Here is a 20,044-nt window from a genome sequence, read left to right as displayed (position 1 = left end):
TGCTTGCACTGTCTTGCTCTATTTCTCAAAATAAATAAATAAACTTTTTTAAAGACCTTATCTCCAAATACAGTCACGTTCTGAGGTACTGAGGGTTAGGACTTCAACATATGAATTCTGGAGGAACACACTTCATCCCATAACAGGCACTTAAATCACATTGAGATTTTAATGTTTTCTTCTGTATTTATATGTTTTTTCCATAGGGTCCCCACCACCACAATTTCTGAACTCTTATGACTTAAAATACTGTCTGATGAATAGTTTCTAAGCAATGGTTCAAATTTTTTTGATAATTTTATGAGGTGTTAACTTTGATATTTTACATCCTTCCAAGTCCAAATAAACCATTCCTGAGCAAAACTGAAACTGACTGCATTTCTAACTTCCTCATTCTGCTTCTTCACTGCTGATCTCACACAGGGTCAGAGGAGTCGGCTTATTGGGAGACCAGAGAACTCCACAAGTTCATTGTTTGGATTTCTAAAAGGATCTTACAATCTTATTTCTCCTGCCCACTAGGAAAGGATTAAGAAAACAAAGGTTGAAATCAACAGCTTCAACTTTTCAATATAAAAAGAAGTTTTCAGGAAAATCCTGGTAAGTTACAGAATCAGTAAACCTTTAAATTTTCTGCCGATGGTGTGGCTATTTTTTAAAATCCCAGCTGTACTTTTTATATAAATACTTGTGTTTATACATAAATGATTGCTTGTAAAAATGTTGAAAGTAATTAGAAATATCAATAGATTAAATATGTAGCAACATATTTAACTGAGGCTAACTTTGTGAATGCTCTTCTAGAAAGAAATGTACCGTTAAGTGTACTTGTAGTGGTGAGAACCTTATGGTCCCACAGGGTAGTAGGAAAGACAACAGAAAAACAATGCAAAGTTCAGGAATGTAAACGTTAAAGATTGTAAAGGAACCTGTGGTCATGTGAAACTGTAAAATTCTGTCTTCCTTACTTAAGATGTTATTAGAAGCTTTACATTTAATCAAAGATAACACTCTCCAAAGACTATTTCTCTTTGTAAGAAGTCCCTTCACATTCATTTTTTTTTTTACAGCAATCTAGTTAAAAACTGAAAATGGAAACTTAACCAGGAAATGAAACTTAACTTGTGTTGTGTATGGTTTCGTTTCTTCAGACCAGCAGGGGGAGATGTGTAGCTCTCCCAGACTAGCATCAGAATCCTGCAGAGCCTCTCCCTGATGATCAGCTCTGAGTCCTACCGAACAGGACTGCTTGGGGCATAGATATCTGGGATGCTCTGAGGACGCCCTTGAGATGAGGGTGGGTGGGCACCAGTGCTTGACCCTATGCACTCTGATGATTTGGCATTTCTTGTTCAACACCTAAAGAGAGAAAACTGGAGCAGTTGCTGGAGGATGGCATCCTGTAGCTCCTTTGCTAATAATTAATGGTATTACTGATAAGATTTGTGTTCACAATTGTTTCAAAACAGGAAGATGAGGGCCCCCAGGAAGCCAGAGTTATGTCAAGTCAATCTCAAAATTTGTCCACACCAGTCATTTTGATCTTTGCTTAGCTCCAACAATATATATGCAGATGCTCTTATAACTGATAAGGTACAAACTATTTTAAAAGCATTATTGAATATAGTAAGTTCAAATCATTATATGTTCACAACTGCTGTCATGAGAGGAGAGGGAGGTTGAGAACCTTTTGACATTATAATAGGTCCAAGATATTAGTAAAGAGTTTAGTGTATCATATTAAGACAAGGTATTGCCAATTTTTCCATATAACAAAAGGAAAGACTCCAGATTTGGGGAATAAATGTCTGTGACCTTATCTGAGAACAGTGTTTCTATCTCCCTGGTATCTACTGGCAGAATCTGAAGGAAGAGAAAGCTGCCACCTCTTAGGTGGCACAAAGTTACCCTTGCAGCACTGGACACAGCACACAGTGAGTTGCTGGCTGTATAGAGGCATAAAAGCTGTAAGAAGAAGGGATATACTGCAGAGGGAAATTTCTGATGTGCTGCCTCATTCCTAAAATGTTGGGCCTTAAAAAATATTGTTTAAATAAAGTTAAAAAAATTAAAAGGGGTGTCTGGCTGGCTCACAGAAGAACATGTGACTCTTGATCTTGGGGTCGTGAGTTCAAGCCCCACATTGCGTGTAGAGATTACGAAAAATTTAAAAAATAACAAACTTTAGAATGTTGGGCCTTGGTGGAATTGCTATAATCACTGGCTAAAACAAAAGAGAAACCTTGAGTCTGTCCTCTCAGTCTTTGGGATATCCAGAGACAGGGTGGACGGTTAAATTACTGAAAGAGAACTCTGGCTAAGAGAAGTTTTGCAGCAGATCTGAGCAGGGTGTGTCTGTGGGAAGGGGGTAAGTCCCTCACGAGGAGATCAGCTTTCCAGAGCAGAGGCAGCAGATGAGAACAGCAGAGGTGCTGAGGCTCTGACACTGAGGACCCGGAAGAAAGAGAGAGAGAGAGAGAGAGAGAGAGAGAGAGAGAGAGAGAGAGAGAGAAACACCTAGTCCAGTATGAGAAATGACCTTATTTGGAAACTGTGAGTGACACAGCAGAAATGATACAGGATATTATGAAACTAGGGTACCTAGAAGGACTGAAGGAGAAAACATACTTATTAACTTTCCTTTCCTTTTGACAAAATTTCCTTTTCCTTCTTTGTGACCAGGTGATTGAAGCTAGAACTAGTTCTGGCCCTAACGAACAGCCCAGTAAGAATGTCTAGATTTCTGTGTGAGATTCAAGCCAAGTGAAAGAACTGCCCTAGTGAAATGAGCAGTCATTTGGTCCTTTGACCCACAGACATAGCTAATTCAAGAGTTGTCAAAAATTTATTACTTTAAACTACTCTGAGAAAATGTTATTCATTCAACAAATTTTTTGTTAAAAGCTACTCTGTGCTAAGCACTGTAAAATAGTAAATACATGTAAAAACTCCTGATCCTCATGAAGTACACAGAAATAATGGGTGGGACAGAAAAAGAAACAAGATAAATAGGTAGGAGTATGTGGAATACTTTATTGTGATAAATCCTAAGTATATATATTTAAGGGAAAAAAATAACAGAGAAGAACAGGAAATAGTGGAGATGGAATAAAGTTTTCAGCAGGCTGGCCACCCATGCCTCAGTAAGAAGGTGACATGTGATGAAAGATGTAAGCAAAGGGAAGGAGTGAGCCCTGCAGGTATCTGAGGGCATCCCACAGAGAGGAAGCAAGGACAATGCCAGAAGCAGAAGTAGGTTCTTCCTGCAAGAAACAAGAAGGGGCTGGACCAGCTTTAGAAAGGGAAATGAAAATAAGATTTAATATCAGAAGGGTAACAGGGTGCCAGGTCATGTGAGGCCTTATAGTTTATAATAAAGGGCTCAGCTTTCACTCTGAGTCAAATGGTAAGCCACTGGAGGGACTGAACAGAATATTAGCATGTGATTTACATTTGAACAGGGTCACTCTGGCTGCTATTTTGAGAAGTCTCCAGCAGGATCAATAAAAGCAAGGGTGAAACAAGTGACATCTCCTGACATCCAGGAGAGAGGTGGGGGCTTGGACGGGTTGGTAGTGGTGGAGATGCCAGATGTGTTTTAGAGAGACAACCTACAGGATTTGTACCACATTGAATGTGGAATGTGGCAGAAGGGGAAGAGAATGCCTGCAACAAATTTTTGGATGTTTGTTTAATTTACTAAAAGTATTTAAATACAGGGGTGATGCCATCTTGGTGGAGGATGTTCTTTTCATTATTCTTTCAAATCTTGTATATGTTTGACTTTTCACAATAGGAAGTTAGGGGGAAAATCTGTCTCATAGAGTTCCTAAGCAACAATCCAATCAATTCCATTTTAATTTTCTGTGATATCATTTTGTTTTTTGATGTAACAGATTCTCAACAAAAGGCAAACTGGAAAAGGACCAGATCTGTTCTGCCTACATCTGTATTTCCTCACAGATGCTTTCCAGGACATGACTCTTGCAAATTTTCAAGAAAAGACAACTAATCTAATAGCTTGAGATCAAAGAACCTCACAAAGAGTTATTTCAAGTTGCTGATATAAAAAGGAAGTTTTCAGAAAAGTCTCGGTGAGTTTCTAATCATTAAAGATACCTGTTTCATCAAATTTCTTTAAAAAGCTGTCTTTAAAAACTAAGTCTAAAACATAGAGTAGAACTTTGAAAATGAATATATTTTCAAGTGCACATGAGCTATTTCTAATGAAACAATTTTAAAGGAATGAGAAATATTCCTGTTTGTAACATGTATATGTCGCTAGATGTAACTTGCACTGGCTGCAGAATTCTTAAAAAAAAAATTTTAACACTTACTTATTTTTGAGAGACAGAGAGAGACAGAGCATGAGCAGCGGAGGGACAAAGAGAGAGGGAGACACAGAATCTGAAGCAGGCTCCGGGCTCTGAGCTGTCAGCACAGAGCGCAACGCGAGGCTCAAACTCACAAACTGTGAGATCATGACCTGAGCCGAAGTAGGACACTTAACCGACTGAGCCACCCAGGTGCCCCTGAAGAATTCTTTAAGAAAGAAACCTTCCAACCACCGTGATGCAGAGTGTTTCTGAAAGTGGAAGTCTCCAGAGATGAGTCTAGAAAGACCTAAGTAAAATGTTGATCAGAGGATCAGGAATTGAAGCATAGCAACCTGTGTAGAAAATTATAGCCATGTGCAGCTATGTCAAACCCTGTCCTGTATAACTCAAGATGATATCAAAGTTAAAGATTAGACCCACCGAAGTCTAATTATTTTATTTTTTAAAACATTTATTTATTTATGTAATCTCTACACCCAAAATGGGGCTTGAACTCATAAACCCAAGATCGAGAGTTGTATGTTCTTCTGACTGAACCATCCAGGCACCTCTAATCATTTTATTTAAGACTTTCCTTTACAACTAGCTTGTACAAAGACTATGGGAGGAAATACATCATTTTAACGTGCACTTCCAGAAAATATAACCAACTTGCTTGGCAGTTTCATTTCTGAAGAACAGTAGGCTTGCTGATCTCCAATTGTGAGCATTCTTTACAAGAGGCAAAGATACTTGTGGGCTGCTGAGACCCAGCTTCCTGGAGGCAGGGGTGGGCACCACTGCTTGCCCTAAAAGCTGTTTGGTTTGATCCTTCCTGATCAACCCCAAAGCGAGAAAATAAAAGTCCTTAAGAAATGGGTCCTAAGGGCGCCTGGTTGGCTCAGTTGGTTAAGTGTCTAACTCTTGATTTCATTCAGTTCTGGTCATGTCTCACAGTTTGTGAGATCAAGCCCCGTGTCAGGCTCTCTGCTGATGGTGCAGAGCCTGCTTGGGATTCTCTCCTTCCTTTCTCTCTCTCCCTCTCTCTAGAAGAAAGAAAGAAAGAAAGAAAGAAAGAAAGAAAGAAAGAAAGAAAGAAAGAAAGAAAGAAAGAAAGAAAGAAAAAGAAAGAAAGGAAGGAAGGAAGGAAGGAAGGAAGGAAGGAAGGAAGGAAGAAGGAAGGAAGGAAGAAGGAAGGAAGGAAGGAAGAAAGGAAGGAAAGAAAGAAAGAAAAGAAGGAAGGAAGGAAGGGGTCCTGAATTGAGTACTCATAAGGAGAACTCTGGGGTTCAAAAATTTCCCATAACATAATAAAGGAGATAAGGTAGAGGTCTTCTCCCCAGTTCCAAGCAGAACAACACCTTTATCCATTTCAGACCTTAAGTTTTTACATGCTTTTCTTTTGAAGAAGCAGAACAAAAGCAAACAACAACCAAGACAGCACTGGTTCTGTCCCATGCTCCTATACAATGAAAACAGGTTGGCTGAGAGGAGACATAATTAATAATGACATTGTTTTCCTGATCACAACCCCTCCCCTTTATTTATACTATGTAACTTCTTGTTATACATAAAGGTCCCTCATATTTAAAAAATATGCCAACACTCCAGAACATGAATCTAATCAGATAATGTTCATGAAATGATTTTGTCAGCCTCAGAACAGTTAAATATGTCAAAGTTCTAAATAAATGTTAAGGAATCATCACCCAAAACAAGGTTGAATAATACACTGAGCCAAAGAGTTATACCAAAGCATTATTAAAGCATTTTGCCCAAATCATGGCCATCTTGAATTAAATAAATGATCCAAATATGGATCATAGTCTATATAAGATGCTTGTATAATTGACAGAGTGCAAAATTTATGTGAAAGCATTACCAAATATATAGTAACTTCAAATCATTATGAATCGTCTCAGCTCTTATCATAGTAGTGGGCAGCTGAGAAAGTTTTTACTGTTATAAAGGGTCTTCATCTTTGAACAGTGGGGAACCTGTGAGATAAAGTACAGATTAAAAACAGATTTGGGGAGGACAGATGCACTTCCAATTTGAGGAGAGTGCTCCCATCTCCCTGTAATTTCCAGCAGAATTCAAACAATAAAGGAGAAAATGTCTCCCTGGCAGGTGGCCCAAAGACCAGCCCTTCCACATCCCCACATTATACACGGACACACACTCCTTGTAGAGTGCTGGAGTCTAGTGGGATTGGTATACTCACTGGCTATATCAGAAGAGAAAATCTAGAGCTTTTCCTTGTAATATCTGGGGTATCCAGAGGAGAAGGTGAGAAAGGACTCTGACTAAAAGAAGATATTGCCACAGACCTGGACAGAGCACATCTGTGGAGAATGACAAGAGCATCTCTAGAAGAGATACCCAGAGATGCGTGGGTCTCCTCTCTAGAGCAGGGAGTTATAGACAGTCTGTTCAAAGAACAGAAACTAAAATAGAATGTATGGACTTAGTAACAGAAGAGAACTCAAGAAGCAGTACAGTGGTAGATGTGGTTTTAGGAGCTCAAGGAAGCTCTCTTCTGATTGTTTCAGTTTCCTAGTTGCAATAGGAAGCAGGGTTATAGCAGAAAGTGACAATGGCGAGGAGGTGTTGGAGATTTGTGTGAATGTGTGAAATAGCCATTTAAGACAGTGAGAGAGTGAATATAGCAGGGAAACAGGATGGTAGCTCAGAGCATTTTAACAGTCTGCTGGAGGACAGTGGTCATGACTGTAAAGTGAGACCAGGCAGGTTATGGAGGGTCATGTCCAGCCATGTTCCACCGAGTTGACACAGACAGAGTACAAGAGGAGGGAGGACAGAGCAAGTGATTACAATGAATGAACAAAGAAAATCAAGCTAGTTACAAGGGAGAAGCAGTGAGGAGATGCAGGAGGGAGGTATTTGAATCTGAGATGCTGGAAGGCTTGTAGCCATTAGTGATTCTATTAGTTGGCTAGGGTTGCTGTAACAAAGTACCACAAAGTGAGTGGCTTAAACCACAGAAATGTATTATCTCACAGTTCTGGAGGCTGGAAGTCTTCAAGATCAAGATGTTGGTGAGATTGTTTCCCGCAGAGGGCTGTAAACTGGAATATGTTCCTTGCTCTTCTTCTAGCTTCTGGTGGTTTGCTGGCAATCTCTGGCATTCCTTGGCTCATAGATCACCCCTATCCCTGCCTTCTTCTGCACGTGGTGTTCTCCATGTGTGTGTGTGCCTCTGTGTCTGAATTTCCCTTTCCTATAAAGATACCAGTTATACTGAATTAGGGCCCACTCTAATGGCTTCCTGTAAACATCGGCAATGACCCTATGTCCAAAAGGGCTGCATTCCAAGGTAGTGGGGCTAGGACTTTGTCACATCAACCTAAACTTGTCAGGAGGTAATAATTAAGCAAGAGTGTCTATTTGGGACCAAAGAATATGTACTTTGGGATACACAGATTTAGGTAGCAACCCACATAGTGTCCCACTAAGCAAAAGTCAGGGGGTTTTAAGGCAAAAAGGGAATGCTCATATTCATAATGTTGCTTACTAAGGATTTTTGACTGGGGATCTCAGTCGGTTAAGCGTCTGAGTTCAGCTCAGATCATGATCTACAGTTTCTGGGTTCGAGCCCTGTGTCAGACTCTGTGCTGACAGCTTGGAGCCTGGTACCTGCTTCAGATTCTGTGTCTCCCACTCTCTTTGTCCCTCCCCTACTCATGCTCTGTCTCTCTCTGTCTCTCAAAAACAAATAAACATTAAAAAAATTTTTAAAGGGGCACCTGAGTGGCTCAGTCGGTTAAGCATCCAACTGCAGCCCAGGTCATGATCTTGTAGTTCCTGAGTTCAAGCCCCACGTTTGGCTCTGTGCTGACAGCTCAGAGACCGGAGCCTTCTTCGGATTCTGTGTCTCCCTCTCTCTCTGCCTCTCCCCAATCACACTGTTTCTCTCTCTCTCTCTCTCAAAAATAAACATTACAAAAAATTTTTTTAATGTTAAAAAAGAATTTTTGATTGTTTTTGGTGGCAGAAAGCTAATCTTGACTGAATATAACTTATTGCTAAGGCTATCACTAAGTAAAACCTCTTCCTAGCAAGTAGAAAATTTGGGCTAAGTCCTTGCAATACTTTTGATTGGGCCAGGTTTAAAAGTTCATGGTTCCTCCAGTGAGGGCATGTATATGGCCCATCTCCTTAATGGCTCCATTTCAAAACCTCTTGACATAAGTGACGCCCTTTCCTTTCACCTATCACAAACACATAGGTTTTTTGAGGGAGGTGGTCATAATTCAACCCATAACAGTTATCATAAGGTCAATGATGTGACTGTTAAGACTGGAGTTGGGGGGAGGTCAAGATCATTAGACAAGAGGCAGTCAAGAGGGAGAAAGTGTATTGAAGGATCATTTGAGCCACCAAAAATTGTGACAGGAAGTGTCTGAGGGCATGAGTGCCTCTTCCCTTCAGCTACCTACAAAAGGAGGTCAAAATATATTAAAATATATAAAAAAGCAAGTTTGGTTAAACGTCGACTTCAGCTCAGGTCATGATCTCGTGGTTCATTAGTTTGGGCCCCTCATAAGGTTGTCTGCTGACAGCACAGAGCCCGCTTTAGATCCTCTGTCTCCCTCTCTCTCTCTCTCTCTCTCTCTGCTCCTCCCTCCCCCACCTCTCAAAAATAAAAGTTTAAAAATTTAAAAATAATACAGTAGTCATTTTTTCTTCAAACTTTTCTCCGAAGTGACCTCAAAAAATCTTTCATTAGGATTATGTTTACTAATAACTGCTTCTACTATTCCACATATAGTGCTTGTAAACAGGTAAGGCAGGACCCCTCCCTTCAGCTTATCTGAAATGACACTTAGGACCTCTGCAGAGGAAGCAGGAGGATCCAGGCTCTGGAGTGTGTGGAGTAATCTCCTGGTCAGTAATTCCCTTTGCTCTGGAATTCTCTTTGGCAGACCCAGTACCTGGATCTGGGAGCAGGAGCACAGACAGCCCACTGTGGAGCACCACCACACCCATCTCCTTGGACCCTGGAGATAGGACTTTGGAAGTCCTACCAGGTAGACTATGCCTTACTCCCTTCACTCTGCCCCCCCAGACTTGTTCCCTCTACCTGCCTCCCACCCTACTCCAGAAGCCCCACTTTAACTTCACCTGTCCAATGTCCCCACTTTCCTCATAGTGACATTCCTCCCCTCCTCACAGATCCCAGTCCTTTGCCCGTTATTGAGTCTTACACAAAGCACGATCACAATTTATTATTATAAACTGTTTTGAATGTATGTGTGTGGCTTTTTTTTTCTTTTTTAAATTTGCTCCATTGGATTATAAGTACTATGAAAAAACTTCACATCTATTTTGGTTACCACTATTTTTCTTGAGCATGATGCCTAACAGGTGCTCAATAAAAATTTGTCGAGTGAATAAACAAATGATATTTATTTCTGGTTGCGATATGTGCACTAATTCTTATGGAACCTCAAAGACCTCCTGGATCTACACTGTAAAGTGAATGGAATCAATCATATGAAATATGTTTATAATGTTCATTGTGCCAGTAGCTCATAGTTCTGCTAATTGGCTCAGGACTAGGTATGTCCTGCAGACTGAAGGCAAAGTGAAATCATATGGTATTTGTCTTTCTCTGACTGACTTATTTAGCTTAGCATAATACTCCCTAGCTCCATCCACATTGTTACAAATGGAAAGATTTCATTTTTTTTATGGCTGAGTAATATTTCATTGTATATTTACCACTTCTTTATCCATTCATCATTTGATATATACTTGAGCTGTTTCCATAGTTTGGCTATTGTAGATAAAGCTGCTATAAATATTGAGGTACATATATTCCTTTGAATTAGTATTTTTGTATTCTTTGAGTAAATACCTAGTAGTGCAATTGCTGGATTGTAGAGTAATTCTATTTTTAACTTTTTGAGAAACATCCATACTGTAATCCAGAGTGGCTGCACGAATTTGCATTCCCACCAATAGTGCAAGATGGTTCCTGTGTCTCCACATGCTCACCAATACCTATTGTTTCTTGTGTTGTTAATTTTAGCCATTCTGACAGGTGTGAGGGGAAATCTCATTGCAGTTTTGATTTGTATCTCCTTATTATCAATGATGTTGAGCATCTTTTCATATGTCTGTTGGCCATCTGGAACGTCTTCTTTGGAAAAATGTCTATTCATGTCTTCTGCCCATTTTAATTAGATTATTCATTTTTGTGGTGTTGAGTCTATATAGCTCTTTATAGATTTTGGATACTAACCTTTTATAAGATGTCACTTGCAAATATCTTCTCCCATTCCATATGTTGCCTTTTAGTTTTGTTGATCGTTTCCTTTGCCATACAGAAGCTTTTTATTTTGATGAAGTCCCAATAGTTTATATTTGCTTTTGTTTCCCTTGCCTCAGGAGGCATATATAGAAAGAAGTTGCTATGGCCGATGTCAAAGAAGTTACTGCATGTGTTTTCCTCCAGGATTTTTATGGTTTCAGGTTTCACCTTTAGGTCTTTAATCCATTTTGAATTTATTTTTGCTTGGTGCAAAAAAGAGGTCCAGTTTCATTCTCTTGCATGTGGCTGTCCAGTTTTACCAACACCATTTGTTGAAGAGACTTTTTCCCATTGGATATTCTTTACTGGGTTTTTTTTAAGATTAATTGACCATATAATTATGGGTTTATTTCTGGGTTTTCTATTCCATTCCACTGATCTACATATCTATTTTTGTGCCAGTACCACACTGTTTTGATTACTACAGTTTTCTAATATAACTTGAAGTCCAGAATTGTTATGCCTCCATCTTTGCTTTTTCTTTTTCAAGGTTGCTTTGGCTATTCGAGGTCTTTTGTGGTTCCACACACACACAAAAATTTTTTTTAATTTTAGAGAGAAAGAGCATGCAACTGGGGGAGTGGGGCAGAGAGAGAGAATGAATCTCAAGCAGGCTCCATGCTCAGCATGGAGCCCAACATGGGGCTCAATCCCACAACCTAGGGATCATGACCTGAGCCAATATCAAGAGTTGGATTTTCAACTGAGATTGAAAATTTCAGATTTTCCAACTGAGCACCAGGCACCCCAGTTCCATACAAATTTTAGGATTATTTGTTCTAATTCTGTGAAAAAATGTTGTTGGTATTTTGATAGGGATTGTATTAAATGTGTAGATTGCTTTGGGTTACATGGACATTTTAACAATATTTGTTGTTCCAGTCCATGAGCATGGAATGTCTTTCCTTTTTTTTTTTTTTTTTTTTTTTTGCATCACCTTCAATTTCTTTCATTAGTGCTTTAAATTCTTCAGAGTTTTTTTCACCTGTTTGGTTAGGTTTATTCCCAGGTATCTTATTGTTTTTGGTGCAATTAAAAATGGGATTGATTTTCTCTTCTTGTGGCTTCATTATTGCTGTATAGAAATGCAACATATTTTTGTACATTGATTTTGTATTCTGCAACTCTACTGAATTCATTTATCAGTTCTAGCATTTTTTTTTGGTGAAGTCTTTCAGGTTTTATGTATAGAGTATCATGTCATATGCAAATAGTGAAAGTCCTACTTCTTTCTTACAGATTTGGATGCCTTTTATTTCTTTGTGTTGTCTAAGTCCTGTTGCTAGGACTTCCAGTAATATGTTAAATAACAGTAGTGATAGTGGATATCCCCATCTTGTTCCTGACTGTAGAGGAAAGGCTCTCAATTTTTCCCCATTGAGGATGATATTAGCTGTGGGTTTTTCATATGTGGTCTTTATTGTGTTGAAGTATGTTCCCTCTAGACCTACTTTGTTGAGGTTTTTATCATGAATGGATGTTGTAGCTTGTCAACTCTTGTTTTGCATATATTGAAATGATAATATGGTTCTTATCCATTATTTTATTAAGGTGGCATATCACATTGATTGATTTGCAAATATTGAACCACTTGGCAACCCAGGAATAAATCCGATTTGATCATGGTGAATAATTTGGGTCCTTTCTCTTTTTGATAAGTCTGGCTAGAGGTTTATTAATTTTATTATTTTTTTTTCAAAGAACCAGCTCCTGCTTTCATTGATCTGTTCTATTGTTTTTTAAGTTTATATATCATTTATTTCTGCTCTAATCTTTATTATTTCCTTCCTTCTGCCAGCTTTAGGCTTTTTTGTTGTTGTTGTTCTATTTCTAGCTGCTTTAGGTGTAAGGTTAGGCTGTTTATTTGAGATTTTTCTTGCTTTTGAGGTAAGCCTGTATTGTATATACTTCCCTCTTAGGACCACTTTTGCTGCGTCCCAAAGACTGTTTGAGATTTCATTTTCATTTGTTTCCATGTATTTTTTAATTCCTTTTTTGATTTCCTGGTTGACCCATTCATTGTTTACTAGCATGTTGTTTAACTGCCATGTATTTGTGATCTTTCCAATTTTTATCTTGTGGTTGACTTCTAGTTTCATAGTGTCATGGTCAGAAAAAGTATGTAGTATGAGTTCAATCTTTTTGTATTTGTTGAGGCCTATTTTGTGACCTAATATGTGACCTATTCTAGAGGATGTTCTGTGAGCACTTGAAAGAATGTATATTCTGCTGTTTGGGGTCAATTTCTGGGATATTTAGGATGATTTGATAGTTAACTACTTGTGTTCATGAGTCATAATGAGTCTAGGGTCCTCCTACTCTGCTGCCATCTTCCTCTCCTTTCTTATTGCAGTTTTTATTTGTAGTTCCCTGATGATAAGTGATGATGAGCATCTTTTTATATGTCTGTTGGCCATCTGTATGTCTTCTTTGGCGAAATGTCTATTCATGTCTTCTCTCCATTTTTAATTGGATTATTTGTTGTTGTTGTTTGTAATGACCCATATAAGTTCTTTATATTTTGGATATGAACCCATTATCAGGTATGTAATTTACAAATATCTCCTCCCATTCAGTAGGTTGTTTTTTAGTTTTATTGATTGTTTCCTTTGTTGTACAGAAGCTTTTTATTTTGATGGAGTCCCAACAGTTTATTTTTGCTTTTGTTTCCCTTGTCTCAGGAGATACATCTGGAAAAATGTTGCTTCATAGGCTGAAATCGTTTTAACAAAGTTAAAAACTCATACTATTTTTCTTATCTAATTTCAGTCAGGCCAGGCCAGTTTGAAATACAGCTAATTCTTTTGGTATCTCTGAGAGCCACAAGAATTAGCCAAGCAAATTGACTTCCCTAACATTTTGCTACCACATCTCTTTTTGTCTTGGTGGCCTAATAGCTTGAGTTCCAAAAGACAGTAGGTGATGAGGTAGCTGATTGCTTCATTGCTATGTAACAAAGATGGTCATCTTCCTAGTTGAGAAAGGAGTTTTCTGTTCCCCAACCCACCTCCACTTATCTGGTTTTATATTTAAAGTTTATTTGCAATATTCAGCTATGGGAATCAATGTCTTGTTACTTAAAATTCTGGTTTTAAATTACAAAAACCCTTGTTGTACCTAGGTGGCTGTCGGGTGAGCTTCCAACTTAAGCTCAGGTCATGATCTTGTGGTTCATGGGTTCTGGCCCCCCCGTCAGGCTCTGTGCTGATAGCTCCAAGCCTGGAGGCTGCTTCAGATTCTGTGACTTCCCTTCTCTCTCTCCACCCCTCACCCACTCACACTCTGTCTCTGTCAAATATAAATTAAAAAAAAAATTCAAAAAACAGTTACAAAAACCCAAATTTCACCAAATTAAACCTAAAAGGGATAATTACTATATGGATAAAGGTGTATGTGACCCTAGTTGGAAGCATCTGCTCATTTAATGATAATAATTATAATCACCTAGGAAACAAGGGCACTAATTGGGACTACAAAACATTAGTATCGACTAGTTTTTTTTTTAATTTTTTTTTTACATTTATTTACTTTTGAGAGACAGAGTGAGACAAAGTGAGAGTGGGGGAGGGGCAGAGAGAGAGGGAGGCACAGGATCGGAAGCAGACTCCAGGCTCTAAGCTGTCAGCACAGAGCCTGACACGGGGCTCGAACCCACAGACTGTGAGATCATGACCTGAGCTGAAGTCAGACGCTGAACTGACTGAGCCACCCAGGCGCCCCAGTATCGACTAATTTTAAGAGTCATTCTTGAACAATATTTTATATATGTTGTTTGTGTAAAATTATGTACATAATTGACTATGTAATTTCAATCGTTAAGCATAATACTAAAATGCTTATCGTATTACTTTTTCCAAGGAAAAAACTGCAAGCTCGAAATGAGTGAAAAAGTAGAGCTACCCAAAGTGACCAACAACTGGACCAAAGAGCATGTGAAACAATGGGTAACCAAAGACCTTAAGATTGATGAGAAATATGGGCAGATTCTGATCGATGAAGAAGTAACTGGATTAGTCCTACAGGAATTAACTGAGATGGACCTTAGAGAAATGGGGCTACCACGGGGTCCAGCACTTTTGATAAAACGTACATATAACAGATTGAATAATAGGTACCCTGAAAGTAACAATCAGGATTCTGGACAATTAGATCATACAAAACCATCCCTACAAGAACACCCAAAAAAGCCACAACAGACAAAAAAGGAAGATGAAAAATCAGAGTTACCCAATTTTAATCATGATCTCAGAGAGATCAGAGATACCAAAAAACAAAAATCAATTCTTTCGAAAGAAGATGCATTAAATGGAGGAACAACCACTGAAGACCAAAATCAGGATAAGCTAGAAACTGAACAGTTGACTTGTATGCCATATCCTTTTGATCAGTTCCATAACAGCCAACGTTACATAGAACATAGTATTCTACAACCTGAAACTGGCCCACTCAATCTCATAGACCCAATACATGAGTTCAAAGCCCTCACAAATACAGAAGCAGCCACAGAAAAGGACATTAAGATGAAATTTAGCAATGAAGTCTTCCGATTTGCAGCAGCTTGTATTAATTCACGCACCAATGGCACCATCCATTTTGGAGTTAAGAACAAACCCCATGGACAAATTGTTGGTGTGAAAGTCACCAGTAAAGATGCCTTCATTGACCACTTCAATATAACGATCAGACAATACTTTGAAGATGAGGTCAATGAAGCCAAGAAGTGCATTCGGGAACCAAGATTTGTGGAAGTTCTACTGCAGAACAATACACCATCTGACAGATTTGTCATAGAAGTAGATGTTATTCCAAAACACTCTGTGTGTGAAGAAAAGTATTTCTTAATTAGGATGCAAAACTGTAAAAATGAAACATGGAAACCAAACCAAGATCTTTCACTGTTTGTGAGAGATGGGGCCAGCTCTAAGGATATCCTGGCCAATGTTAAGCAACGGGATATAGCTTACAAAGCATTTTTACAAAATTTAAAGTCACTAGCAGCATCTAGAAAAGAGGCTGAAGAAGAATATGAGGTGAAGGCAAATAAGAAGGAGAGTGAAGGACAAAAGCTTATCAAACTTCTCATAGGCAACCGAGACTCACTGGATAATTCATATTACAGCTGGTACATTCTTGTAACAAATAAATGCCATCCAAACCAAACAAATAACTTAGATTTTCTAAAGGAAATGAAGTGGTTTGCTGTGTTGGAGTTTGATCCTGAATCTGTGAGCAAGGGGGTGGCCAAAGTTTACAAAAAAAGCCGAGTAGCAAATCTTCACTTTCCAAATCAGTTTGAAGAAAAGACAAATAACATAAGGGAGAAAATTTCTAGTTTAAATCTTTACCAGCAGCCCAGCTGGATCTTCTGCAATGGCAGATCAGACTTGAAAAATGAGAGCCATAAGCCTCTAGAACCACACTTATGGCATAGAGAAAGAGCTTCTGAAGTCAGAAAGTTGATTTTATTTCTCACAGATGAAAATATAATGACAAGAGGGAAATTTTTGGTAGTGTTTCTATTACTCTCTCCAGTGGAAAGCCCAGGAGATCCCCTCATTGAAACTTTCTGTGCTTTCTATCAAGCTCTCAGAGGAATGGAAAATATATTGTGTATCTGTGTAAACTCACAGATTTATCAACGATGGAAAGATCTGCTACAAACAAGACTGACAATGGCAGATGAATTAACAAACCACAGTATTTCCACTTTAAATTTAGAACTGATAAACAGTACTATTCTTAAACTAAAACCAGTGACTCAGTCATCAAGAAGATTTTTGCCTTCCCATGGATTTTCTTCCGTTATCTTGGAGAAAAAGGAAGAGGATATCTTGACTGCACTGGAAATCCTCTGTGAAAATGAGTGTAAAGACACAGACATAGAGAAAGATAAATCTAAATTCCAAGAATTTAAGACATCAAAAGAGGAACACTTTTATCGAGGTGGCAAAGTATCCTGGTGGAACTTCTATTTTTCTTCTGAAAACTATTCTTCAGCTTTTGTCAAAAGAGATAGTTATGAAAAGCTTAAAGATCTGATACAGTGCTGGGCAGACTCTCCTAAACCAGTATTTGCAAAAATTATCAATCTTTATCATCATCCAGGCTGTGGGGGTACTACATTAGCTATGAATGTCCTCTGGGACCTAAAGAAAAACTTTAGATGTGCTGTGTTAAAAAACAAAACAACTGATTTTGCAGAAATTGTAGAACAAGTGACCAAACTGATTACCTATAAGGCAACCAGCCATGAAGACTACTTTCCTGTACTTCTCCTTGTGGATGATTTTGAAGACCAGGAAAATGTTTATGTCCTACAGAATGCCATCGATTCCATTTTAGCAGAGAAGGGCTTGAGATATGAAAAAACACTGGTAATTATCCTCAACTGCATGAGATCCCAGAATCCTGATGAGACTGCAAAATTAGCAGACAGTGTTGCACTAACCTACCAACTTTCTCCTAAGGAACAAAGAGCTTTTGAGGCTAAACTGGAAGAAATTGAAAAGCAACACAAGAACTGTGAAAACTTTTATTCCTTCATGATCATGAAGAGCAATTTTAATGAAATGTACATAGAAAAGGTAGTCAAGAATATCCTAAAAGGACAGAATGTTGACAGCAAGGAAGCACAACTCATCTCCTTCCTGGCTTTACTCAATTCTTATGTTACTGATTCTACAATTTCAGTGTCACAGTGTGAAATATTTTTGGGAATCATATACACTAGTATACCCTGGGAACCTGAAAGCCTAGAGGATAAGATGGGAGCCTATTCTACACTTCTAATAAACACAGAAGTTGCAGATTTTGGGAGATACACAGGTGTGCGCATCATTCATCCTTTGATTGCCATTTTCTGTCTGAAAGAACTAGAAGAAAGCTATAACTTGACTAAATGTCAAATTGCATTGAAGATCTTAAATGAAAATTTATTCTATGTTTCTGGAATAGGAAGAGAAAAATTTCAACATGATGTGCAAACTCTTCTGCTTACAAGACAGCGCAAGGAGTATGGAGATGAAACAGACACTTTGTTTGCCCCGTTAATCGAAGCTTTAAAGAATGAAGAAATTGAAAAGGTCTTGGTGGCAGGGAGTGTTCGATTCCCACAAAATGCATTCATTTGTCAGGCCTTAGCAAGATATTTCTACATTAAAGAAAAGAATTTTAATATTGCTCTGGATTGGGCAAATCAGGCCAAGAAGAGAGCATCTAAAAATTCCTATATCTCAGATACACTTGGTCAAGTCTACAAAAGTCAAATCAAATGGTGGTGGGATGAAAGGAAGAACTCCAAGGATATTACTGTTAATGATCTGATTACTGTTAATGATCTAACATATCTCCTGGAAGCTGCTGAAAATGCCTCAAGAGCTTTCAAAAAATCCCAAGAGCAAACTGAGAGGAAAGGCTATGAAACAGAGGCCTGGGCACCACAGAAGTTGCAAAGAAAATATGACACATACAATACAGCCGGTTTCTTGGGTGAAATCGAAGTTGGTCTTTACACTATTCAGATTCTCCAGCTCACTCCCTATTTCCTCAAAGAAAATGAATTATCTAAAAAAGCTCTGGTAGAATTTTTATCAGGAAAGGGACTTACTCCCATAAATCCAAAATGTGAATATTATTTGGCTCTTAGCAAGTTCACACCCTACTTACAAGATTTACAATCAGATTTGAAAAGGTGTTTTGACTTCCTTGATGATTATATTGTTCTTTTGAAAATGAAGAACACCCAAAAAGAAATAGTAGAAATCTCATTAAGGAAAAAAATCGCTCGTTGTTTCAGGAAATACATGGAACTTTTCTGCCATTCGGATTTCGGTCCATTACAGGGCAAAGAGAGTCAGTTTCTCCAAGAAGAGAAATGCAGGAAAGGTTTAGAAGCTTTGAGAGCAGATAGGTTTTCTGGACTCCTGGAATATCTTAATCCAAATCACAAAGACGCTGCAACCAATATGGAAAATATAGTGAACAAATATTTTTTCCTATTGAAGCAAAACCCAACTAAACACCTGGCAAAGGAGAAACTAAACTTCATTTTAGCCAACATTATTCTTAATTGTCTAAAACCCCACTCCAAATCCATTCAACCGCTTACCACACTGAAAAAACAGCTCCGAGAAGTGTTGCAAGTCATAGGACTAAGTCATCAATATCCAGACCCTTATTTCTTGGCCTGCCTTCTGTTCTGGCCAGAAAATCAAGACCTAGATGAAGATTCCAAACTAATGGAAAAGTATGTTTCATCCTTAAACAGAACCTTCAAGAGACAGTACAGGAGCATGTGCAGGTCCAAGCAGGCAAGCACGCTCTTTTATCTGGGGAAGAAGAAGGGTCTCCACAGTCTTGTTCACAAGGCTGAGATAGAGCAATACTTCAATAAAGCACAAAATATAAATTCTCTCGGGCAGAGTGGTGATGTTTGGAAAAAAAAAGAAGTCAAAGACCTCCTGTGTCGTCTAACTGGTCAGGCTGAAGGCAAGCTAATCTCTATGGAATATGGAACAGAGAAAAAAATTAAAATACCAGTAACACCTGTTTATTCAGGTCCACTCAGAAGTGGTGGAAACATAGAAAGAGTGTCCTTCTACCTAGGATTTTCCATGGAAGGCCCTCTAGCATATGACATAGAAGTAATTTAAGAAGACATATTAACTCAAATATGTTTATTCATCTCTCTGTGTGATTTTATTCCCTCTCTCTAATCCCATGGCATTTTAATAACATTATTGGCTTATCTGCAATCACAGATTCTGCGTTTGTCTCCCTGAATGAATTATAATTTTTGAGGGCATGAAGTGTGTCTACACAGAGTTTGGTACACAGCAGAGTTGACTGTTCATTGTTTTAAATATGCATTTTCAGACTTATATTCTGTTGGTATTCACTGGTCACATTAGAGCTGGCTATAGATCAATAAAATCTTTTTTAATTCTATCACTCTTATGAATATTCTGAATTGTGAATTATTTATTCACTGTGAAAGCAGAGACTTAAATAAGATGAATATGAAAGGAAAAGCCCCTCCTGTGTTTGGAAATCAGACCCAGAGATCCACACCAGAGTGCCACCTACCTCATCTTGGTATCAATAAAAATGTATAGAAGGTAAATATTTTGTTCTCTTTTCTACCTACCCCTCTACCTATCTATATAAATACACACTTCCTTGTACCCCTTGCCCTTCTCCCACCTTCTTGCTTCAGGAGGGGGAAAACAGAAAACAAAGTAGTCACAAGCTTGAACTCCCTTTGCCCCCTTGCTCCCATTTACAGATAAATCTGTTTCTATGGCCATTCTTGCTTCCTGTCAACATAGTCTTATCTCCACCTGTTCTTTAGAGCCCATCTCCCTTGGCTTCTTTTTTCCATTCACTGCCCTCT

The 20,044-nt window shown here is 38.4% G+C and overlaps 1 protein-coding gene across 3 annotated transcripts; it reads left to right on the top strand.

Annotated features, from left to right (window-relative positions):
* The first annotated feature begins 380 nt into the window (after positions 1-380).
* SAMD9L (sterile alpha motif domain containing 9 like) lies at positions 381-19,608 on the top strand. 3 transcript variants are annotated; one of them, XM_043588859.1, is made up of 4 exons: positions 381-600; positions 3,897-4,094; positions 9,263-9,367; positions 14,512-19,608. In XM_043588859.1, the coding sequence occupies exon 4, from the start codon at positions 14,532-14,534 to the stop codon at positions 19,302-19,304; it is 4,773 nt and encodes a 1,590-aa protein (XP_043444794.1). In that variant the 5' UTR covers positions 381-600; positions 3,897-4,094; positions 9,263-9,367; positions 14,512-14,531; the 3' UTR covers positions 19,305-19,608. The 3 variants fall into 3 exon arrangements, 2 of the variants coding, with proteins under 2 accessions (XP_043444794.1, XP_043444795.1); XR_006298493.1 differs by lacking the exon at positions 14,512-19,608 and having other exon boundaries at positions 9,263-9,368; XM_043588860.1 differs by lacking the exon at positions 3,897-4,094 and having other exon boundaries at positions 397-600.
* The last annotated feature ends 436 nt before the right edge of the window (positions 19,609-20,044 follow it).

The sequence above is a fragment of the Prionailurus bengalensis genome, chromosome A2 (assembly GCF_016509475.1).
Source record: "Prionailurus bengalensis isolate Pbe53 chromosome A2, Fcat_Pben_1.1_paternal_pri, whole genome shotgun sequence".
Lineage (NCBI taxonomy): Eukaryota > Metazoa > Chordata > Mammalia > Carnivora > Felidae > Prionailurus > Prionailurus bengalensis.
Note: the sequence above shows the minus strand (reverse complement) of the source record. Positions and strands in the feature narration are given on the sequence as shown.

What these genes read in the sequence shown, in the direction of transcription:
- SAMD9L (XM_043588859.1), top strand. Translation starts at nt 14,532, where the DNA reads ATGAGTGAAAAAGTAGAGCTACCCAAAGTGACCAACAACTGGACCAAA.